The 25,733-nt window shown below is 42.6% G+C and overlaps 1 protein-coding gene across 4 annotated transcripts in view; it reads right to left on the minus strand.

Moving 5' to 3' along the window:
- The window catches only part of PTPRO (protein tyrosine phosphatase receptor type O), a 213,919-nt gene that overhangs the window by 79,737 nt on the left and 108,449 nt on the right, over positions 1-25,733 (minus strand). For 3 of the 4 annotated variants that reach the window (XM_074938358.1, XM_074938339.1, XM_074938348.1), the window contains exon 2: positions 12,645-12,918. In XM_074938358.1, coding sequence (XP_074794459.1) covers positions 12,645-12,918 — 274 coding nt within the window. Of the gene's footprint in view, positions 1-3,790; positions 3,809-12,644; positions 12,919-25,733 lie in introns of those variants that run through there. The other variant, XM_074938368.1, reaches the window with a different exon arrangement.

Consider the following 25,733-nt stretch of genomic DNA (forward strand, 5'->3'; position numbering starts at 1 on the left):
TTGTTATTACCTTTTGAGTTTTTGGCTAGCTGTTCTTCAAACTCCTTTTTGGCTTTTCTTATTACATTTTTACATTTAATTGGGCAGTGTTTATGCTCCTTTCTATTTACCTCACTAGGATTTTACTTCCACTTTTTAAAAGATACCTTTTTATCTCTCACTGCTTCTTTTACATGGTTGTTAAGCCACGGTGGCTCTTTTCTAGTTCTTTTACTGTGTTTTTTAATTTGGGGTATACATTTAAGTTGAGTCTCTATTATGGTGTCTTTAAAAAGTGTCCATGCAGCTTGCAGGGATTTCACTCTAGTCACTGTACCTTTTAATTTCTGTTTAACTAACCTCCTCATTTTTGCACAGTTCCCCTTTCTGAAATTAAATGCCACAGTGTTGGGCTGTTGAGGTGTTCTTCCCACCACAGGAATGTTAAATGTTATTATATTATGGTCACTATTTCTAAGCGGTCCTGTTATAGTTACCTTTTGGACCAGATCCTGCACTCCACTCAGGACTAGATCGAGAGTTGCCTCTCCCCTTGTGGGTTCCTGTACCAGCTGCTCCAAGAAGCAGTCATTTAAAGTATCCAGAAATTTTGTGTCTGCATTTCGTGACATGTACCCTGTCAAATGGGGATAATTGAAATCCCCCACTATTACTGAGTTCTTTATTTTGATAACCTCTCTAATCTCCCTTAGCATTTCATCGTCACTATCACTGTCCTGGTCAGGTGGTCGATAATAGATCCCTATTGTTATATTCTTATTAGAGCAAGGAATTACTATCCATAGAGATTCTATGGACCATGTGGATTCATTTAAAATTTTTTATTTATTTCATTTGATTCTACATTTTCTTTCACATAGAGTGCCACTTCCCCTCCCCCCCGCACGACCTGTTCTGTCCTTCCGAAATATTTTGTACCTCGGAATGATTGTATCCCATTGATTGTCCTCACTTCACCAGGTTTCTGTGATGCCTATTATATCAAAATCCTCCTTTAACACGAGGCACTCTAGTTCACCCACCTTATCATTTAGACTTCTAGCATTTGTGTACAAGCACTTTAAAAACTTGTCACTGTTTATTTGTCTGTCCTTTTCTGATGTGTCAGATTCTTTATATGAATGTTTCTCGTCTGATCTGGCCCATACTTTATCCTCTTCCATCCTCTCTCTAGGTTTTGGTCAGGAGGAATCTCTATCAATAGACTCTCCTCTAAGAGAACTCTCTGCCCGATCCACGTGCGCCTCTGCAGCAATCTGCTTTCCCCCATCTCTTAGTTGAAAAACTGCTCTGCAACCTTTTTAATGTTAAGTGCCAGCAGTCTGGATCCACTTTGGTTTAGGTGGAGCCCATCCTTCCCGTATAGGCTCCCCCTATCCCAAAAGTTTCCTCAGTTCCTAATAAATCTAAACCCCTCCTCTCTACACCAGCGTCTCATCCACACATTGAGACTCTGAAGTTCTGCCTGCCTACCTGGCCCTGCGCATGGAACTGAAAGCATTTCTGAGAATGCCACCATAGAGGTCTTGGATTTCAGTCTCTTTCCTAGCAGCCTAAATTTAGCCTCCAGGACGTCTCTCCTACCCTTCCCTATGTCATTGGTACCTACATGTACCATGACCACCAGATCCTCCCCAGCACTACTCATAAGCCTATCTAGATGCCTCGAGAGATCCGCAACCTTCGCATCAGGCAGGCAAGTCCCCATATGGTTCTCCTGGTCATCACAAACCCAGCTATCTATGTTTCTAATGATCCAATCTCCCATTACTAACACCTGCCTTTTCCTAATGACTGGAGTTCCTTCCCCCGGAGAGGTAACCTCAGTGCGAGAGGATACCCCAACATCATCTGGAAAGAGGATCCCAACTATGGGAAGGTTTCCCTCTGCTCCCGTTGATTGCTCTCCTTCTCTGGGCCTTTCATCCTCCTTAACAGCGCAGGGGCTCTCTGACAGGAGGTGGGACAAATCTACAGTGTCCCGGAGAGCCTCATCAACATTCCTCTCTGCCTCCCTTAGCTCCTCCAGTTCCACCACCCTGACCTCCAAAGCCTGTACACGGTCTCTGAGGGTCAGGAGCTCCTTGCACCGAATGCACACATATGCCACCCGGCCACAGGGCAGGTAATCATATATGCTACACCGAGTGCAATGAACAGGATAGCCCCCACTCTGCTGCTGGGCTTCTGCCTGCATTCTCTCCTACAGCTACCTAGGTTAATTATAGGGTTTTTGTTTAAATCAAGAAGTTTTGGTCTCAGACTTCTTGATTCAGCTGGGACAGGAAGCAGAAGTCACAAAATTCTAGAAAGAAAGCAGTGAGTTTGGCATTTCTGTCCTAGCTGAAATCAGAGAATACTGGTCTTCTTGGAAAATAGAGTGAAAAATCCCATTAGATGAGACTATTTTCTACACTAAAAAGCATTGACCTATTGCAGCTAAACATCCACACATTTGAATACCTACTACTTATTCAAACTCAATTTCCAGGACTCTCAAACACCAATACATATTGTAATGTGGGGAGTCTGTGAAGAATATTGCTGACAACTCCTGATTTAATAGCCCAGAAATAGATAACAGCAAAAGCAGATCACAGAATACAAAGCCTTCCATCTTTTTTCTATTGAGTCTATTCCCATCTTTTCAACTGAAATAAGTGGCTGATTTGGTTATCCACATGACCACAGAGTGCATATAATAGCTCTTACACATGGTAGTGCTTAAAATATCAATAACAATGCCTGAATAGTACAACTCTTAGCTACAAGCCATCTTTCACTATCATGGGTCTGCCTTGGGCTCTTTCTTCTATTATCTCATTCAGATTTTGGCCTTCCTTATTATTGTAATAATTACGGCAACTTTCTAAGTCAGTGACTGAATTATCCAGTTATTTCTTCCTAGGACAAATCAAATAAAGGGTGGAAGTTGTATTCATTTTTAATTCAAATTATTTTGGTTCCTGATGTTTTTTATGTAATTAGCCTATGATTGAATTAAGTGGAAGATGCTGTGGATTGCTGCTGTTATATTCCATTTACCTTCCTCTCTCTTTGGCTTGTGAAAGATGCTAGCACAATAATGTGAGTGAGAACATGGAATTTAGAGAATCTCCCATCATCCTATTCCCTCTGGCACCAAGTCTCCTAATCTAAGCCAATTTCACACTCTTTGAAATTACAGGGACACTCTATAGATAAAAATAATGTTCTGTGTTTAATTTCTCATAACTTGGGTTACTAGCAGCTCCCTTGGTTATTAAAGCTTAATGAATATGTATACCTATCTTCCTTTTCATCATATGCATTTAATTTATCACACCACATGAAGAATGAAATTAGTGACTGGTCAGTTTCACTTCCCTGCTCTCTCAGCATTTAGGGCCCAATCTAGCACTCAATCTTTCCATTTACTTCAATGACCCTTAACAAATACCTAAAACAGTCCTATTAGAAAGATGCCAGAGTTCTTGGGTTTCCAACACTTCAAAGGAATATTTTAAAACAGTCTCTCTCACCCTATGCATTCCATTTGCATTTCATGTTTTTAAAAATAATAGAATATTTTTCTATAAATTTTCAGGTTTTATTTGTAAGCCCTCCTGTGTGGCACAAAAATAATGTTTTTGAAGTGCTAAAACCTACACTTGGGCATAGATGATTTCAGTGTCTCTTTTAAATAAGATTTAATAAATTTATTCACCCACAGTGTCCTTTCATTTTTAGATGTTCATAGTATATTATGCCCATGCAGAGCGGTTTGCAGGATCAGGACCTACACCCGTACCTGAACTTTAGCCTGCCTGTGTTTTGGATGCACACAGCTGTGTTTCTTCTGTAGGTCTCAGAATCTGCTGCTCCCATAGCAACCAATTTCTCTTCTTGTCTATTGAAATTTTAACTTCATCATTTTGCCGGGACTCCCTTGCCCCTTTGTATTTAATCTGTTACCTGTATTATGCAAATGGCATGTGAGAATAATGGAAGTTTGCAAACCTAGACCAATTTCAAATGCTAAATCCTCCATAAAGCCTCCAATCAGAGTCAGTCACATTAAAGTTTTATATGGCGATTTCAATCCAAGAAAAATACCATGTACATTGAAAATCACCTCCACCCTCCAACCAAATTTCCCAAATAAATTTCTTTTTAATATTCGTAAATCTGCATGCCCTACATTGTGAATTCATTACGGGTTGCCATGCTAAGGTGGATGAAGTATTACACATGGTTGCTAGAAATGAGCCAGGGATTAACTCCCTTACCCATTGCACCCAAAAGTAGATTAACAATGACTGACATTTATATACTGCCTTCCATAGAGAAGAATCCAAGAGCATTTTTATAAAGCAAGGCCACCATACTGCAGACACGTTCTCACATGTGGTGTAATTTTGCACACAAATAGTCCCATTTGAAGTCACTGAGGCTACTGACATAAATAAATTATCAACAGGTATAAGTTTCTGCAGGATCAAATTATTATTTAATTGTATCATGTTATTGCCTATATGCCCCAATCAAGATAACAGCTCCATTTTGTTCCATCACTAAAATGCAGCCATCTTTGGGGTGAAATGCAGCAGCTATTTAATGCATGCAGCAACATCACACTAAGGTTTAGGATAGGTAGTGAAGAACACCATTGCAACTGTACGGAGAATTTAAGTAGAGATACCAACTGGAATGTTCTAGTGTGACTAGTGATTTGGGGTGCCTCAAATTCTAGGGGCCCAGCTTAGTACACGTTAGAGATGAAAGATCATATCAAAATCGGGGCCTCCATGTTTAACACAACCCAAACTCTTTCAAAAAGTTTTACATTTCATCTGAGACACAGTACCCAACCTCCTCCTACGGCACAGATTCTATGATGCTTTGGAGGGAAGAAGGGCATCTAGTGAATCAATAGTGCCATTTCCTGTAGCATCTACTTTGACATTCAAGTATTAACCCGTTCCAATACTGATTACTTTCTACGAACTGATGAAATTACAGTCCCCAAAGGTACAGCTGTAGGCCAGTAGAGAGGAGGGAAAAAAAGAAAAAGATCTATGGGCAGAATTCTTTTTATACAAAACTATTTTTTCAGAGTTTTCCCATGAGGAGTCAGTGGCTTTTGAAAAGCTAAGATATTTTACAACCTTAAGCTTCTAGTTACAGGGCAAAACAAATATCAAGCAGAACTGTTCTTAATGGTACCATGTGTCCTGATTTAATTTCCCAGTTGAAATACAAGGGTTTTTTTTTGTTTTGTTTTGTACAGAGAGGCACTTGGTAATTTTGCAGCATGCTGCCTTCTCTACTCCTTTAAATGTGTAAAGCTTGTTCTCTCAATGGGATTAACCCCACAACCAAAACAACAAAAAAGCAAATAAATATGGAGTCAAAAAACTAGGCAGCACTGATGTAACTCAGCCTAGCAAGGCCGTCTCAGAATAAACCTTCGCGAATATCATTAGACTCAATAAAATCAAGTCTCCTGACTGGAAAGGGTGGGACATGGGTGAGGGGTTTTAGTCACTGGTTTTAGAGTTACTTTCTTTATTGCTTCCAAAACTACTATGTAACTAACTGGGACTTAGCACATGTCAACACAGCAATCAGAGATGTGATGACACCTCAGGTAAGCATCCCCCGCCCAAGCTTAATCTAGTTAGAACAGAAGCCACTTTAAGAGCAGAAGGGAGTAGTCTTTAAACAGCACCACAGCATCACACATCACTATTATTTTTTTAACCATATTGAGTGCAGGCTCCAGGGGAAGATTAAAGCTAGATATACAGAACGCAATTATTCATGCTGGAATTTGGCCAAGACACCAGGGTTAACACACCTACTCTTGTAAAAACTGTCACGGGATTTTTTTTCATGACAAGTGGTCAGGACCTCAATTTTACCTCTTCTTCAGCAGTAAAGTGTCCAACAAACCATATTGAACACTGGTTCAGTACTGAATCAGCAGGAAGAGTGCCACCTTCTTATCACCAATACCACATTCTGTCTTGCAGGTCTCCCATCTAAGGGCAGATCATAGCCAGTTCTGCTCACTCTGATGAAACCACAATCCAAAATAGATTGGCAACAGATTGGATCTGCTCAATTCACTAAATCTAAGACTGCGAGTTCAGGTATAGCAATCACTGGACCCTGCTACAGTCTCCAAATATGTGAACTATAGAATCCAAATAATCCAGGCATACATGATGCTAAAGACAGCAGAAGCTCTATGTTCTGTGGAGTTTTGACTAGTAGTGAGAAAGTCCTGAAACCATTCTAACTAGGGACACATGAACATATTCCCAATAAGTGAAACTGGCAAACTCTTCCTTTTTTCACCTTAGAGACTAACCAATTTATTTGAGCATAAGCTTTCGTGAGCTACAGCTCACTTCATCGGATGCATACTGTGGAAAGTGTAGAAGATCTTTTTATATACACACAAAGCATGAAAAAATACTGCCCCCCAACCTGAAGCAAATACTCACCAGCAACCACATACCACACAACAGAACCACTAACCCAGGAACCTATCCTTGCAACAAAGCCCGTTGCCAACTGTGCCCACATATCTAAAGGGGACACCATCACAGGGCCTAATAACATCAGCCACACTATCAGAGGCTCGTTCACCTGCACATCCACCAATGTGATATATGCCATCATGTGCCAGCAATGCCCCTCTGACATGTACATTGGTCAAACTGGACAGTCTCTACGTAAAAGAATGGACACAAATCAGATGTCAAGAATTATAACATTCATAAACCAGTCGGAGAACACTTCAATCTCTCTGGTCACGCGATTACAGACATGAAAGTTGTGATATTACAACAAAAAAACTTCAAATCCAGACTCCAGCGAGAAACTGTTGAATTGGAATTCATTTGCAAATTTGATACAATTAACTTAGGCTTGAATAGAGACTGGGAGTGGCTAAGTCATTATGCAAGGTAACCTGTTTCCCCTTGTTTTTTCCTAACCCTCCAGACGTTCTTGTTAAACCCTGGATTTGTGCTGGAAATGGCCCACCTTGATTATCATACACATTGTAAGGAGAGTGGTCACTTTAGATAAGCTATTACCAGCAGGAGAGTGGGTTTGTGTGTGGGGGGGCGGGGGGTGAGAAAACCTGGATTTGTGCTGGAAATGGCCCAACTTGATTATCATACACATTGTAAGGAGAGTGATCGCTTTAGATAAGCTATTACCAGCAGGAGAATGGGGTGGGGGGAGGTATTTTTTCATGCTTTGTGTGTATATAAAAAGATCTTCTACACTTTCCACAGTATGCATCCGATGAAGTGAGCTGTAGCTCACGGAAGCTTATGCTCAAATAAATTGGTTAGTCTCTAAGGTGCCACAAGTCCTCCTTTTCTTTTTGCGAATACAGACTAACACGGCTGTTACTCTGTAATCTTCCTTTTTTATTAGCCTCAAACTTTCTGACATCCATCCCAACATTCTCACTGCAGCAAGAGGGACTGTTGGATATCGAAACTACTTTCTCTTTGAAAATAAACCCCATTTGATCTCACAGAGAAGGTCCAAGTTAAAGATGACAGCCCTATGTGGCAGGAAAAAAAATTCTGATCTCTTTCTTCCTTTGATGAATGCAGCAAAACTTCTGTCAGACTTCAGTGGGGTGAGATTTCACCCTGTGAAGAGAGATTTTCTTTTTTGTCCACCTGCTGAGAGAAGAACATCATACAAGGAACTAGAATAGGGAAAGGAAATCAGTTCGTAGGAATATTGTATTGGAAAGCAGAGAGTTCTCAATAGAGAGAGCTTTTCTGTGGGTCCCTGAGGGGAAAAGCCTCTTTCCCCATACACTGCTCTGGTCTCAGTTGCCCTAGCACAGGATCGAGATGAAAGACGATAGTGGTATGTGGTGCCACTTCACAGACACTTCTGCAAATATCAGTAAGCCCAGAAGAACCGTTGTGAAATGTTTAAGGATAGCCTGGGGACCAATTGCAGTCAACATCATTTATCTCAAAGAGTCAGGCATCATCGGCCACATAGCTTGATTTATCACATGGCAGCCCAACACATGGGGCCAGTTCGTAGCTGGTGTAACCTGACAGAAGTCAATGGTGTTGTATCAGGATGAATTTGCTCCAGGATCCATGCCGTAGCATGTCACAGATTAGATAAGTCTATTTTTCACATGGTTACACTAAGTCAATGATATTTAACAGACAGAGAACCTACGACACAGGGAAATATATGAATCTATCCTAATTACCTTACTGGTTACCACAATGTCAGACTTTTCCTGATCAAATACGCTTTCATTGAAACATCCCTCTCCTCAATTAGAAGAGCTTCTTGAGAAGGCTATGATATTATAGGGGGAACTAGTAGCAACCCATATACTTAGGTTGCCCATGCTTTCCATTAGGAAGGATTCTTGCAACCTTTTCTTTGATAAGTTCTTATATCTGCATTGTTTAGAGCAAACCTTTGACTTTCAGCAGGGGAATGTCCTTAGGCTACAGATATGTATTTACTTCATCCCAGGAAACTCTGTTTAGCTTTTACTAAATATTGTAAGTTCAGACTTATGTCTCTGGCAAAGCAGCAGCAGAGACTGTACTGGGAATAGTACTGGGGGAGAAAAATTCTTCTGAATTTGTTTCCCAAGCAAAAAAAAAAAAAAAAAAAGGCAGATTTGGCAATACTGAAACAGTTTGCAAGTTCATGTCATTTTTGCTTAATTGTTTCAGTCCATCTGCTTCCCCTTCCCCCACAAAAAATCCAAAAAAGTCAAATCCTTTGGATACTTTGAATGAAAACAACTTTTTGTTTTGAACTTCCCATCATTTAATTTATTTTTTAATGTTAATAAAACACTTGAAATGGAAATGAAATGTTTTTTTTTTCCCCAACATGAAATCATTTTCCCCCACTGCTCACTGACCATGTTTTAAAACTTTATTTTGGGATCAACCCCAAACCATCCCCTCCGCCTCAATTTTTCAGTTGCCAGTGAACTGAAACATCTGTTATTTGCACAGCAGTACCTGGGGACCTCCATGGAACTGCCAGACCAGCTGCAGGGTGCTGAGCTGGTATCCCTTATTGGTCAATGCTCCAGCATATACCCTTATTGATCAATGCTCCAACTCCATCTGGGGATATCACTTGGGACTGGAGCACTCCCAAGTAGGGGGAGAGAAAGAAAGCTAGCCCAAGCTCTATACAACCACAGCCTACATCCAGGGTGTGGCCCCAGCAGCCCATCACTCCCTCTGGGGGCACTATATGGATCAGGAGCTCTCCCAACTCCCAACTCCTGGGAGTAAGTGGGGAGTAAGAGCTGGGCTGGGCTCCTACCACCTTCAACTGCCCCATGCATTTGGACCCAGTGATTCATCCTCCATTAGGAAATAACAGCCTTCTCCTGCTGGCAGGCAGCTAATGTAGCCAGTCCTGTCTCTCAGGTGGTAGCAGTCTGTACTGTGGTGCTGAAGGCTTCGGTTTCAAACCCTGAAGAAGATGCTCGCTGAGGTGGTGTTACAGATGTTCATAACCAAATTTGTTTTTACCATTTTCCTTTAAAAGCAAAATCTAGGAAATGGCATTTTAAAAATTACATTCAAAGGACACTATTAAGGTTGCAAGGAAGCACTCGAAAGTTAGGAAATACCACAATACTTGTGGGACCCTAACTCAGCCGCCTTGTGCATCTTTAATTACATGAGCATCAACTATTTTTTCGAAAGGTCCCCGTCTCATTACGTGGCATTTCCTAACTTTCAAATGCTTGACCTTGCAATTCAAATGATGTTCATCTAAAGGACTTTTGGAAGATTGTGATTATTGTATATGCTGTTTGTTGACAGTGGCAGTGCTGTACTTACACAGTTTTATAAAGTTCCAGAATAGGGTTGCCAACTCAGAGGGAAGCTATTCCGGGAGATTTCCCCTCTCTTCTTCCCCCCCCCCCAACACGATGTAATGTCATTTTCTTAAAATCTCCTTGATTGCTTTCAATAGTCACCGGGAGACCGATTCCAGGAGACTCCAGGCCAATCCTGGAGGGTTGGCAACCCTATTCCAGAGCCAGAAACCAAACAAAATTATACATTGATTTCAATTTGTCATTTGACCCCAAAAGGTACTCGATCAAAAAACTCCCTCCAGTCTCAGAGTTTCTCCTGATTTGCTTCAGCCACGTCTTAATCAGCCCAGTTTAAACAGTGAAAAGGGCTCTCTGACTTTATATGGCAACAACTTGTCACAGAAACCTGGCTGTGAATGAGACTTGTGCCCAGATGTACAATCAAAGACCTGATTAATCACAAATGGCTAACTATTTTTTCCCCATTGGAGTTTTTAAAAAGAACAGGACTTTCAGATTAAGAAACCATTTAAAGAGATACAAATTGGTTTCAATGTTTGTAAGCCATGTGCCACAGTTCGGGCCCACAGTTGCACCTGCGCACCCCCAGGCGGGGCTGTACGGCCTAGCGGCCGGAGTCAATAGCTGCCCCCCCGGCTCGAGGCTGAACAGCCTAGCTGCCGGAGTCAATAGCTGTTAGAATGGGCCGCCACCTCAGGGGGGCGGCAGCCTGTATAGGTATCAGGGGGTAGCCATGTTAGTCTGTATTCACATAAACAACAAGGAGTCTGGTGGCACCTTAAAGACTAACAGTTTTATTTGGGCATAAGCTTTCATGGGTAAAATACCACTTCTTCAGATGCATGGACTGAAAATTACAGATGCAGGCATTATATAATGACACATGAAGAGAAAGGAGTTACCTCACAAGTGGGGAACCAGTGTTGACAGGGCCAATTCGATCAGGGTGGATGTAGTCCACTCCCAACAATAGATGAGGCGGTGTCAATTCCAGGAGAGGCAAAGCTGCATTTGTAATGAGCCAGCCACTCCCAGTCCCTATTCAAGCCCAAATTAATGGTGTTAAATTTGCAAATGAATTTTAGTTCTGCAGTTTCTCTTTGAAGTCTGTTTCTGAAGTTTTTTTTGTTCAAGTATAGCCACTTTTAAATCTGTTATAGACTGTCCAAGAAGATTGAAGTGTTCTCCTATTGGCTTTTGTATGTTACCATTCCTGATGTTCAATTTGTGTCCATTCATTCTTTTACGTAGGGACTGTCCGGTTTGGCCAATGTACATGGCAGAGGGGCATTGCTGGCACATGATGGCATATATAACATTAGTAGACATGCAAGTGAATGAGCCCCTGATGGTGTGGCTGATGTGCTTGGGTCCTCTGATGGTGTTGCTAGAGTAGATATGGGGACAGAGTAGGGAACGAGGTTTGCTACGGGGATTGGTTCCTCGGTTAGTGTTTCTGTGGTGTGGTGTGTAGTTGCTGGTGAGTATTTGCTTCAGGTTGGGGGTTAGGAGGACACAGGCCCTCCCTCTCCACCGGGTCCCAACCCAGGGCCCTGTTGGTGGCAGAATTGCCTGCCACCAGCTCGGCGGGGATCCGGCCGAAATATGTCGAGCTAGTCTCCAGTTGTCCAACCAACTCCTCACAAAGACTCCCTGCGTTACTTCCTACCAGTTTCTCCGCATCTGTTGGCTTCCCAGTTCCCTCGGTTCCTTCTCCCTCAGCCGTGTCCCGTGCCTGGAGGTTGAGGGTTGCTGTCAGCTGGCTGACCTCTGCATCTTGAAGTGCCCACAGTCCTCCAGCAGGGGTCAACAGCACACCTCCTTCCCCTACAGCAGTCTGCCCCGACTGAGCCAGGCTGCTCCCTCTTATACTGGTGTTGCACTTTCAGCATGCCCAGTAGGGCCATGGGGGAATGGCGCCCTCACCCCACAGTGAGGCGTTAACCCCCACAGTCCCAGTGTGAGACATGCATGCCCCGTCACACCATGTTAGAATTATGGCAGGGCTCAGCATCCGACATTGAATCAGAAGCCTTGGTACCTCTCATGATGTTAGGATGGACTAAATGTAATCAGACCTCCCCGCCCTGTTTCTGGTGGATGAATCATATCATCATCAACACACACAAACCTGTTAAAAGAGGGGTTACTAAAAGGTGGTCCATGCTACAACAACTTTGAGATGCCCCAATTGGGTGGGAGATTGTCACAGTGACCACCTGGCTTCCCAGTGACAACTGCACAGAGCACCTCACCTCCTACTCATGATCAGACAACATCCATGTGACAGCTACAGCAGAAGAGCCAGCACCACATGGCCAGGCAGCTCTCACTGGACTGCCAGCGAGTACTTTTTAGGTCACAGACCACCGTTTGGATCATAGTATGGATATATGCACGTAAAAGATGAGAAATTTCCATCAATATATTTAGGCAGGTTTTCAGGGTTGGCTTATATACAGCTCAGGTCCTGGAAATGGCTCATCTCTTCTGCCCATCCTAGAAAGGAGCTTCCCTGGCCCACCTGCTCAGGGAATGAGTACCACAGATGAGCCTGGGGTGCCCCTTTCCAGCCTTTTTATGGGCTGGGCTACCCAGGGAGGCTCTACAGCTGCTCTTCCTTCCACCCAAAACTTCAGAGCCTTTGCTCCTAGTCCTCCCTACAACCCAGTCAGGACCTTTTAAATGTAGTTCAACCTCTGCACAGAATTATCTTTGGAGTGACACACACACAAAGAAGAAAGAGAGAAAAACTGAGTAAGTTGCTACTTACTGGTTAACACAGTGATCGATCTCACTGGTTTGGAAACCATATTGGAATTCACCACCATCAGAGTCACTATGTAATAAAGGCCATGGTAACTGGCATTAAAAAGCACAGGGGAAGGTAAAGTGCTGTTGAATTCTTCAAACTGGAAAAAGTAGTTCTTGGATTCACCAGTTATCTTCACAACGTACACAGAGGACGAGCTCACTACATCAGACTCCTCCAACGACACTACAATGCAGTTGTCATCTCGGACAGTAACTTGGAAAGGTGCTGCATTCTACAAGACAATAAAAGAAGAGACGCTAAAGGAAAATCCAGGGTATCAGTAATTTCACTTTCATCTATCTGTTTAGGTATTTATACCCCACTCATTCCTGTGGCATTTCTGTGCCTCCTTCCAATGGGATGATAAATAAAAATTTCCTTCCACAAGAGGGTTAGTTTGCAAAATTCTTGCAATCTTTTTAGGACCTGATCCAAAGCCCGAAGTTAATGCTGCATGATTATTAGGCAAATCCATCTGCCAATGCAAGATTGTTCCCTACATTATATTTTCCAATGCTATGACGAGTCCAGCTTTCAATGTCCCCAAAACCTGAAACTCTGCTGTTTCCCTGGGAAACTATTTCTGATAAGCAGCCTGAATTGTCCTTTTCACCACACAGGTTGCTGCTTGTTGTAGGATTTTTTTGTTTGTTTGTTTCATTTGTTTTTTTGAGTAGGGGCAGGGATGAAAGGCAGATACCAGGTGAAGAAGGATTTTAGAAAAAGCTGCAAAGAATACCACAGAGGCATTAAAAAAAAAAGGACAGTAGAGTTAATGGAAATGTCTTTATTATGCAGAAGCAGGGCACTATAGGCCTGACCTGGGAAATGAGAAGAATCTGCAGTGGAGGGCCGATTTCTGTGATATACAGAACTGACCAAGCACACTCATAAAGTCCTGTCTAAGCATTCACTGGGTGCTTAGTACCTGTCAGGATCAGGACTTATCTTTGCATCTCCAAAGCTTTCATTAGTGTTAGAACATAAGAATGGCCACACTGGGTCAGACCAAAGGTCCATCCAGCCCAGTATCCTGTCTACCGACAGTGGCCAGTGCCAGGTACCCCAGAGGAAGTAAACTCTCTCCTGCCATCCATCTCCACCCTCTGACAACAGAGGCTAGGGACACCATTCCTTGCCCTCCTGGCTAATAGCCATTAATGGACTTAGCCTCCATGAATTTATCCAGTTCTCTTTTAAACCCCGTTATAGTCCTAGCCTTCACAACCTCCTCAGGCAAGGAGTTCCACAGGTTGACTGTGCGCTGAGTGAAGAAGAACTTCCTTTTATTTAAAACTGCTGCCCATTAATTTCATGTGGTGGCCTCTAGTTCTTATATTATGGGAACATAACTTTTCCTTATTCACTTTCTCCACACCACTCATGATTTTATATAGCTCTATCATATCCCCCCTTATTCTCCTCTTTCCAAGTTGAAAAGTCCTAGCCTCTTTAATCTCTTCTCAGATGGGACCCGTTCCAAACCCCTTATCATTTTAGTTCCCCTTTTCTGAACATTTTCTAATGTCAGTATATCTTTTTTGAGATGAGGGGACCACATCTGTACGCAGTATTCAAGATGTGGGTGTACCATGGATTTATATAAGGGCAATAAAATATTCTCCGTCTTATTCGCTATCCCTTTTTTAATGATTCCTAACATCCCATTTGCTTTTTTGACTGCCGCTGCACACTGCATGGACATCTTCAGAGAACTATCCACGATGACTCCAAGATCTTTCTCCTGATTAGTTGTAGCTAAATTAGCCCCCATCATATTGTATGTATAGTTGGGGTTATTTTTTCCAATGTGCATTACTTTACATTTGTCCACATTAAATTTCATTTGCCATTTTGTTGCCCAATCACTTAGTTTTGTGAGATCTCTTTGAAGTTCTTCACAGTCTGCTTTGGTCATAACTATCTTGAGCAGTTTAGTATCGTTTGTAAACTTTGCCACCTCACTGTTTACCCCTTTCTCCAGATCATTTATGAATAAGTTGAATAGGATTGGTCCTAGGACTGACCCTTGGGGAACACCACTAGTTACCCCTCTCCATTCTGAAAATTTACCATTTATTCCTACCCTTTGTTCCCTGTCTTTTAACCAGTTCTCAGTCCATGAAAGGATCCTCCCTCTTATCCCATGACAACTTAATTTACATAAGAGCCTGTGGTGAGGGACCTTGTCAAAGGCTTTCTGGAAATCTAAGTACACTATGTCCACTGGATCCCTCTTGTCCACATCTTTGTTGAACCCTTCAAAGAACTCTAATAGATTACTAAGACATGATCTCCCTTTACAGAAACCATGTTGACTTTTGCGCAACAATTTATGCTCTTCTATGTGTCTGACAATTTTATTCTTTACTATTGTTTTAACTAATTTGCCCGGTACTGACAGACTTACCAGTCTATAATTGCCAGGATCACCTCTAGAGCCCTTTTTAAATATTGGTGTTACATTACCTATCTTCCAGTCATTGGGTACAGAAGCTGATTTAAAGGACAGGTTACAAACCATAGTTGATAGTTCCGCAATTTCACATTTGAGTTCTTTCAGAACTCTTGGGTGAATGCCACCTGGTCCCGGTGACTCGTTACTGTTAAGTTTCTCAATTAATTCCAAAACCTCTAGTGACACTTCAATCTGTGACAATTCCTCAGATTTGTCACCTACAAAAGATGGCTCAGGTTTGGGAATCTCCCTAGCATCCTCAGCTGTGAAGACTGAAGCAAAGAATTCATTTAGTTTCTCTGCAATGACTTTATCGTCTTTAAGTGCTCCTTTTGTATCTCGATTGTTCAGGGGCCCCACTGGTTGTTTGGGACACTAATGAAATAGTGGGAATAGGAACTTTTGCCAGTCACTACTTTTTCATTTCTTAAGTTAAGCCATTTCATTTTAAATGTTTCTTTCATATGCGGTTAAGAAAAAATTGAGTGATTTAACCTTGTTTTCATATATCATGAGCATGTAAAGTTACTGCCAGCTGAAAAGCCTTTTCCTTTTATTAATTGCAAGCCAGCTGTCAGCAAGAAGCACTTGTTCTCTACAGGAATTCCTAAACATAACTGCTGTAATTAATTAGAAGAAAAGATTAATCTTTACAGAAGTGGTTTCTTTTCTTTTTCCTTCCTCCTGCGTTCCCCTCCACCCCTTTTACAGATCCAGTATTGCCAACCCCACACATTCAAAACTCAGGAGAGTCAGGCCCCCAAAATCATAAGATTGGCTTAAGAATCATGAGGTTTTCAAAAATAATAAATATTTTTACTATTAATTATTATTATTATTTATTTGCCTTCTGGGTTTTGGGTCATATTTTCAAGCTTTTCTCCACAATCATGAGGGCTAGAAACTTTTATTTTTCTAAAAATTAAAGCTGAGGTTATTGCAAAAGGAAATTGCTCCAGGAGCTGGGGTCTGAAGAAAAATACCAAATATCTGAAAACTAGTGATAAATTCGCAAGAGTTGGCAACACTGTGTATAGTAGAGAACTGAGGTTGAAACCATCGACATTAAGTACTATAGAAAGTGGATATCCTACAAAATGACAAACTGGGTTTCAGATTTTGAGTACAGCTGCAGGGCCTGAGTCTGCAGAGAGTCTGAAACAATAGCTCTGAGAGGTGTGAATTACCCTGTACAAAGGGATGTTAACTTCTAGACCTTCTATTCTGGGGAACTCCTCCACTACCACCTCTCAAAGAGGGAATTATGTGAGAAAAGTGCAATGGGCTAGCTTATCCACAATGATTCACAGTATTTACCCCAGTAACCTTGGTGCGAGTTCCCCTGCCTCTTACGAAGTCTGTGTTGCCCCTGCTGCTCTCAAAAGAAGTGTTGCTTCTACTGCAGCTGCAGAAGGAGGGAAAGGCTCAAGTTGCTGCCCCTGTATCTATGGGAAGGAAGGGGCCCATCAGCTACTGCCACTCCAACTAGGGAGGGATCAGGATGTAGGATCAGTGCTGTGAGGGTGAAGCCACAAATGGGCCCCTATGTCAAGGTGAGCCTAGAGCCACAGGTTGCCTTAATCTGTCTTCGTACAGACAGGGATGGGCCAGGAGACCTGTTCCTGCGGAAGCTGAGAGACTTTAGAGCTGGACACAAACTGCAGCATTGGTCTTTCTCTATAATGGACCTAATCTTGACCCAAACCTGAGATAAACATCAGTTCCAGATTTTGATTTGATCTTTGCAGTTCGGTTCCAATCTCTAATCCTAAAATCCTTAAGTGATTTTAGGATTTTAAAATGTTACACACAAAATATTATTAGGAATTAATATCTTATAGTAAAAGTTTGTTACACTTTGCAGATGGCACAGTCGTTACTCCAAAGAGTTTACAGGCTGAGGTCCCCACCCTGCAAAGACTCACACATGAAGACTTACAAATGCTTACCTTTTCTCCATTTGGATTGATATGCTTACCTTTTGAAGTCAATAGGGCTAACCATATATGTCTTTGCCTAAGACCCCAATCCTGCAATCTGAATCACACAGGATCCAACTGCAGGATTAGGGATTACATTTTAGAGCTGGTCAAGAAAAACAAACAACAACAAAACGCGGGGGGATTTGGGTAAATTTCATCCTCTCCCCCATCAACATTTGAAATTATTCCTACTATACCCCTCTAACACAGGCCCATGCGGCATCAAGGAAGTGTCCATAATGCTGGTCTCCATGAAACACATGTGTGCCTGTCACTTGACAAAGAATCACAGAAAGAGTAACTTTATTCTAAGACTAAATAAGGAATTAGGTCCTGATTAATAGATTATAAACCCAGAAGGGGGCACTGTGTTCTCATCTGAGCTCCTGTAATAACACAGGCCATAGGATTTCCCTTTATTTCTGTTTGCACTCGCACATATCTTTTAGAAAAACATCCAATCTTGATTTTCAAATTGCTAGTGATGGAGAATCCACCACAACCCTTGGACAGCTATTCTAATGGTTAATTACCCTCACTGTTAAAAATTTGCTTTTATTTCCCTTCTGAATTTATCTAGCTTCAACCTCCAGCCATTGGACTGTGTTAGATCTTTCTCTGAAAGACTGAAGAGCCCATTATTAAATATTCATTCCCCATGTAGGTACTTATTGACTGATCAAGTCACGAAGTCACTTAACCATGTATCTAACATGAAGCATGTGAGTAATCCCATTGAAGTCAATGGGTTTGAAGTCAATGGAACTACTCATATACCTAATTTAGGCCCATGCTTAGGTAGAATAAGGTAAACTGTGCTATCCCCAAAGATACTCTGGTCTTCTCACTTCTAACCAGAACCTGTCCCAGCACCATCCCCAATCCCCTTGCCTAACTTCTTGCTATACATGTTGTCATAAATATAAAGGGAAGGGTAACCACCTTTCTGTATACAGAACTATAAAATCCCTCCTGGCCACAGGCAAAGCCCTTTTACCAGTAAAGGGTTAAGAAGCTAGGATAACCTCGCTGACCAAAATGACCAATGAGGAGACAAGTTACTTTCAAAGCTGCGGGGGTGGGGAACAAAGTTTCTGTCAGTGTGTGTGATGCTTTTGCCGGGAACAGAGCAGGAATGCAGGTCAGAACTCCTGTAAATGGCTAATAAGCAATCTAGTTAGATATGCGTTAGATTCTCTTTTGTTTAAATGGCTGATAAAATAAGTTGTGCTGAATGGGATGTATATTCCTGTTTTTTCGTCTTTTTGTAACTTAAGGTTTTGCCTAGAGGGATTCTCTATGTTTTGAATCTGATTACCCTGTAAGGTATTTCCCTTCCTGATTTTACAGAGGTTTTTCTTTTACTTCTTCTTTAATTAAAATTCTCTTAAGAACCTGATTGCTTTTTCATTGTTCTTAAGATCCAAGGGTTTAGGTCTGTGTTCACCTATGCAAATTGGTGAGGATTTTTATCAAGCCTTCCCCAGGAAAGGGGGTGTAAGGCTTGGGGGGATATTTTGGGGGGAAGACGTCTCCAAGTGGGCTCTTTCCCTGTCCTTTGTTTAACACGCTTGGTGGTGGCAGCATAAGGTCCAAGGACAAAAGGTAAAAGTTTGTACCTTGAGGAAGTTTTAAACTAAGCTGGTAAGAATAAGCTTAGGGGGGTCTTTCATGCAGGTCCCCACATCTGTACCCTAGAGTTCAGAGTGGGGAAGGAACCTTGACACATTTAAAAGAAACAAACAAACAAAAAGCCCCATTGAAAATCTGTATGTTTTAAGGCACGCAATTACAGTTTAAACCATAGTTGCTCATATTAATCGTAATTTAGATTACTGGTAGTGCTAATAAAGTACAGCTGGAAATTAATGATATAATTGCAGAGTTGTATATAGTCTCAGCATATAATTATATGCTTATAAGTGTCGTTCATATTTGGTGCGATTTTATTCTTTGCTGTGTATATGGGTGTTGTACTAACTGCACCAAAGTACATTTTATTGCAGTTTTTCCCATCACAAGGTGTGCTGGACTTGATAGTAAATTCCATCCATCTGACAGCCAGGTGACCCCCCCTACATAACTCTCATATGATCATCATAACATAACTGTAGTACACCATATATCAAATCCTCACAGTAAGTTGCTACTGTTATCAGTGGTAAGATTCAGATGCAGACAATAATTAATTCCAAGTGAGCTATCACTGAAGCAAACTGCTGCCAGTGAGTTTGTAAAAGAAGTAATCTCCCTCCCTCACACACCTGTGCTCATGTGCTTTAAACTATTGCCTGAATGATGCACATCTTTGGAGTGACATCTGTTCTATACATTACAGGCATTGCATGGCCTTCTTCAACAATTTCTGACCTTTGGTTCTGACACTCAGGTTCTGATTTCAAAATGCAGGGACAGATAGATCAGAATACAGGATTCAAAAATGTATGTGAAAACTTAGGTCATTTTTCTCCCCTCTTGCATATGCAGTCTGATTTTCTAAAGTTTCTAAAAGAGTGGGCCAATGTCTGATGTTCTCTTTTTTGGAATGTGAGAGAAGAAGGTTACTAGCCGATGTTGGTTTTGTGCTTTTCAGAGGAAGGGTGGGGACAAAACCAGCATTGTTTCTAAGCACCACTGTCAGTGACAAACATGCCCCATTTAACTGTATTTAACTGTAGAATGTAAAGCTGGTGTCTCTTAGGACTGACAGCATCAGTATGGAAATACACATTTCATTACTTCTGGTCAGCTACCTTCAGGATTTAATTTGCTGGTGTCGCCGCTAGAATGGCTGTTTCATGCCCGTGGGGAAAATTGGCAGGACTTGTGCATTCTGAACCAAATGATTAGCTCCAACTTCCTTCTGTGTTTATTATCACAAGCTTGTGCTGCACCAAAGGACTTAGAAAAAGGGGGAAAATGAATCCTGCATGGTGGTGTCTGCTTGAGTGCCTTTCAGCTCAGAGATAAGTCATGCCAATGGAATTTCCAACCAACAACCAGTTCCCAATAAAAAAAAAAAAGCAAGAAAATATAATGACATCACACAAACGGCTATTCAAAGAGTAATGGGAAAATAAATGGAATGCAGCAGAGCTCATAGACTTCCAGAATATAGAGCTATGTCCTCCTTTTAGCTTCCTATAACAGTGGTCTCCAACCTTTTTATGCCCAAGATCATTTTTTGAATCTAAGGGCAACCCAGGATCTACCCTGCCCATTCCCCGAGGCCCCACTCCTTCCCCAAAGCCCCGTCCCACATATTCCATTCCCCCCCCTTCCGTCGCTCGCTCTCCCCCACCCTCACTCACTTTCACCGGGCTGGGGCAGGGGGTTGGTGTTCGGGGTACAAGCTCTAGGAGGGAGTTTGGGTGCAAGAGTGGGCTCTGGGCTGGGGCAGTGTGTTGGGGTGCTGGAGAGGATACAGGGTGCTGCCTGTGGGAGGGGGGTCAGGGCTGTAGCAGGGAGTTGGGGTGCAGGAGAGGGTATGGGGTGCTGGCTCTGGGAGGGGGTCAGGGCTGGGGCAGAGTGTTGGGGTACAGAGTGCTGACTCTGGGAGGGGGGTCAGGGCTTGGGTGTGGGAGGGGGTTTGGGGTGCTGTCTCTGGGAGGGGGCTCAGGGATGGGGGTTGGGGTGCGGCCTCCCGCTGGACAGCACTTACCTCTGGCGGTTCCCATCTAAGGCTAAGGCAGGCTCCCTGCCTACCCCAGTCCCATGCCATTCCCGGAAGAGGCCAACACGCCCCTGCGGCCCCTGAGAGGAAGGCGGGGAGGGGCACATGGCTTTGCACGCTGTCCCTCTCTGAAAGCACCACCCCTACAGCTCTCCTGGCCAACAGGAGCTGCGGGAGCAGTGCTTGGAGACAGGAGCATTGCGCGGAGGGAGACCCTTGCCTCCCTGCCCCCAGGGCTGCGCTGGCTGTTTACAGGAGCAGCACGCGGCCGGGGTATGCAGGGAGTCTGCCTTAGCTGCAGCCACACTGCACCACTGGAGATCTCAATCAACTGGGAGATCCTCTAGGATCGACCAGTCGGTGACCACTGTCCTATAACAATACAAGCTTTACATATGGAGGAACAGGGTTACAGAAAGGTCAAAGTTTGAAAAAGGCCACTGATTTTGCGCTCCTTAGTCTTTGGGTATCCAACCTGTGACATGTTGGGCCCGATTTTCAGAAGGGCCGATCAGCCAAATGTTCCATTAACTTCAGATGGAGATGTGGGTATGCAGCAGTTCTGAAAAATCAGGCCCAGGGTGTCTCATATTGAGTAACTGAAAACTGGGGCACACAAAATGAGTGGCCAATGTTGAAAATATTGCCATAAGTGACTTATATTCAGAGATTCTTTTTTTTTGGTAAGGCCAAAAGGGAATCGCTATGATCCGTTAGTATGCCCTTCTGTCAATAGAAGAGGGTTTAGAACAAACTGATAAATTAAACAGTAAATTAAAATAAATCAATAAAACAGTAATAAGTCACCAGGACCAGATGGTATTCATCCAAGAGTTCTGAAGGAACTCAAATGTGAAATTGCAGAACTGTAATAACAGTTGAAAACAGCCTCTGTGCCAGATGACTAAAAAGTAACAAATGTAACACCGATTTTGAAAGGGCTCCAGGGGAGATCCTGGCAGTTATAGGCCTGTAAGCCTAACTTCAGTACTGGGCAAATTGGTAGAAACTATTGTAAAGAACAGAATTATTAGACACATAGATAAACTCGAATTGTTGGGGAAGTAGTCAACATGGCATTTGTAATGGGAAGTCATGCCTCACAAATCAATTAAAATTCTTCGAGGGAGTCAAAAAAGCATGTGGATAAGGGTGATCCAGTCGATATAGCATGCTTGGAATTTCAAAGGTCCCACACCAAAGGCTCTTAAGCAGACTAAGCAGCCATGGGATAAGAGGGAAGGTCCTCTCATGGATCAGTAGCAAAGGGCAGGAATAATGCTCAGTTTTCACAATGGAGGGAGATGAAAAGCAGGGTCTCCAAGGACCTGTACTGAGACCAGTGCTGTTCAATATATTAATGATCTGGAAAAGGGAATGAACAGTGAAACAGCAGAGCCTGTAGACAATACAAAATTATTCAAGATAGTTAAGTCCAAAGCAGACTGAAAGGAATTACAGAGGGATCTCACAAAACTGGATGACTGGGCAACAAAATGGCAAATGAAAGTCAACACTGATCAGTGCCAAGTAACGCACATTGGAAAAAATAATCTCAACTCCATATACAATGGCGGCTTCTAAATTAGCTGTTACCACCCAAGAGAGGTCTTGGAGTCACCATGGAGAGTTCTCTGAAAACTTCCACTCGATGTGCAGCACCAGTCAAAAAAAGCAAACAGAATGTTAGGAACTATTAGGAAAGGGATTTAAAATAAGACAAAAGTATCATATAGTGCCACTATATAAATCCATGGTGCACGGTTTCCAGCTCTGGTCACCCCATCTCAGAAACGATATAGTGGAACTGGAAAAGGTTCAGAGAAGGGCAGCAAAGGTAATCAAGGGTGTGGAAGAGCTTCCGTACAAGAAGAGTCTAAAACCATGAGGGCTGTTCAGCTCAGAAAAGAGACGACTAAGGGGGGGATATGATGGAGATCTATAAAATCATGACTGGCGGGGGAAAGTGTTCTTTGCTCCCTCACACAATCCAAACACCAGGGGTCACTTGATGAGATTAACGGGCAGCAGGTTGAATACACACAAAAGGAAGTACTTTTTCCACACAACTCACCTATAGAACTTGTTGCAAGTGGATGTTGTGACAGCCAAAAAGTATAACTGGGTTAAAAAAAGAACTGGGGCTGAAGCTGCTGGAGCCCTGCCTCCCAGGGCTGGGGCTGAAGCTGCCAGAGCCCAACCACCAGCTTCAGGCCTATCCCCAGTGACAGGGCTTTGGTGGCTTCAGCCCCCTACCTTTTCAATTCTTAGTAGAGGGCAGGAGTGGGACTAGTGGGGGCTTTCAGGAGCTATAGACTTGCCCCCTACAGCAAACCCTCCCAGTGCAAAAGTCAAACCTTACTCAGAAATAAGGGTGACATGGTATAGCACATCCCCCATCCCTAATTTTCTGTCTAGCCCACCTGAGCCCCCCGACTGGGAAGAGACTGGTGCCACCGCTGGTACGGGGGCGGGGTGTGTCATAATTTTCTTTTAGTCCAAAGGGGGTTGCCAGCAGAAAAAGCTTGAGAAACACTAACAGAGGTTTCATCCTCTGAGGGCCACAAACAGATGTGCAAGAGTCACGCCACAGTCCCTTTTTATGGCTAGATGGAAGAGGAGGTCAGGGGTCATGCAGCTTTCGTCTATTGTAACATGAGATCTCAGTTTGAAAGAGGTGGAGAAGCACTGCTTCAGGCACATTACTTCTATTTTGAAATTTCAAACATTTCTTAAATACTCCCCTCAGGAAATTTTCTGGTCCCCAGTACCACCTCCATTGCGGTTACCTGACATGCTCCACCACATTCCCACCTCTACCTCACTCATTTTTCCACTCCCTCATGGGCTAAAGTGGGAAATCACACAGGTTCTGAAGCACATTCCATGTGGCCCCAAATAGTTCCAGAGCCACCAAGCCCCACACTGGGACTGCCCCTTTGTCCTGCCCCTTTGCTCTTATAGTGGGAAGTGTTAGCAAAAATGCCTCATATGATCACAACTGTTACTGTTAGGAATGGTTATGGTATGGCACAAGGACAGAGGCAGTCACAAAGGTAAGCATGACCCAGTCCTGGAAAAGATCCCCCTCCAGGTTCTAGACCAGGACTTTGAAACAACCAAAGTAGCCAGGCCTGAAAGTTGCTAACTTCTCCTTTTGGAGAGGATTCTGTTTGCATGATAGACAATAAACAACCCACTTTATGGAAGATGCAACATGTCGAGACTCTCCTTGGAATTTTTTTACTTGACAGATTATTACAGTCTATTACAGATTGTCAGTTGAGTAGGCAGAGACACCGTGAGTGCCTTGGAAGAATCCATCCTGGACATTACACATTGTCCAATGCACCCTAGGACAGGACACAGTTTTGAAGCGTGTCAAGCATAAGACGACAGGAATTGTCTGAGGTGGTCATAAAGGATTGACACAGGAATAATAGGATGGGATTCAGTAAACCAAGAAGGCCTTGCCATCGGCGCTTTCACTTTGAGCGCCAGTTCTTCACAGGTTATAAACAGATACTAACCAAACAAATACTCTGTAGAAATGGAATCCCCTTGCCATAAAGATTTTCCATGCAAAAAGGAGTATTTTAAGGAGTGAAAATAAAACAAGAACATTGACGCTCAATAATTTATGACATTTTATTTAGGTTAACACATCATTTCTGGCATTCTGCTCTATTAACAGTGTCCTCGGCACTCATGCTATTTTGGGTCTTGAGAAACCAGTAAGAACAAGCTGCTAATCATATTTTATAAATAAGGTTAAAAAATTCTTTGTTCTTGGGGACACCTTTAAAGAGACAGCATCCCCCTTTCCTCTCCCTGCAGCAATTGAGGTAGTAGTGCTTGTTTTTTAAGCAAATGTCAACGTTTTATCTATGGAGTGTGATGTTTTGCTACTATTTGCTGAAGCCAGTCTACTGGGTTTTAGAGCGATTCCTAGAGACTGTTCACCCTTTTACTCAGGGTTTAAATTCTTATGGAGTATTTCCTGGAGCCCCCCCTCCACTTCCCCCGCCAACATGCTATAAAAACTCCAAGAGGGTTGAAAATATTTACCAGATCTCTGCTCCGGACAGCTCCAGCTGAATTTAAGCTCTGCTTTTACTATAACTAATTAAATCACAATAGGTGAGAAATGGAAGTGTTCGGATTCAGTTAAGATGATGATACTTAAAAAAAGATAACATGTAGTAAAAATACCAAATATTTAGCTCCCTCCCACCCCCCGGCAAAAAAAAAAAATTGTGATGGGCACAAACCAAACCTAGAGATCCAAAGACCAGGAACTCTGAGGAAGTTCAAATCTAGATGAGAACTTATGAATGGTATCTCTCTCTCTTCTAGATCAAATGCACATACACACAGCCCCTCGTAAATTCAGATCCAGGCTTCAATCTATCTTTAATCCAAATAATTCTTTAAACTTCTCTCTGTAAATAAAACCATGACAGAAAGACTATATTAAATTGTACTCCATCCCCAGCTACCAGCACAAATATATAGCTATTAGTTATTTATGGAGCATGTGTAATTAAAATGTAGCCAATCCCTAGGGGACATATACACCATAGATTTGAGATGAACTATGGTTTAATTAAAACAGCTCTTCCCACGTGATCTGTTATCAGAATAACAGAAAATATGATCTGGCATGGGAAAGACCTATTACACCATCTAGTCAAATCCCCCTACCAGGGCTTGAGTGGTCCCTACAGTGCCTTTCTCCAATCTAGTTGCTTTCCCTGCCTTTGGGAGGACACAGAATGCAAATTCCCACTTGTACAAGTGTAAAATGATCAGGGTTGCACTTATTCCAGATAGGAGGATGAAAAGTTCATATGAGGTGGCTCTTAAATTCTGGGGAAAAAAACAAATGTCTAGGCACCGTAGGGGTGACAATACAACATTTCCTTGCATATATA

Source organism: Natator depressus, chromosome 1 (assembly GCF_965152275.1).
Source record: "Natator depressus isolate rNatDep1 chromosome 1, rNatDep2.hap1, whole genome shotgun sequence".
In the NCBI taxonomy this organism is placed as follows: domain Eukaryota; kingdom Metazoa; phylum Chordata; order Testudines; family Cheloniidae; genus Natator; species Natator depressus.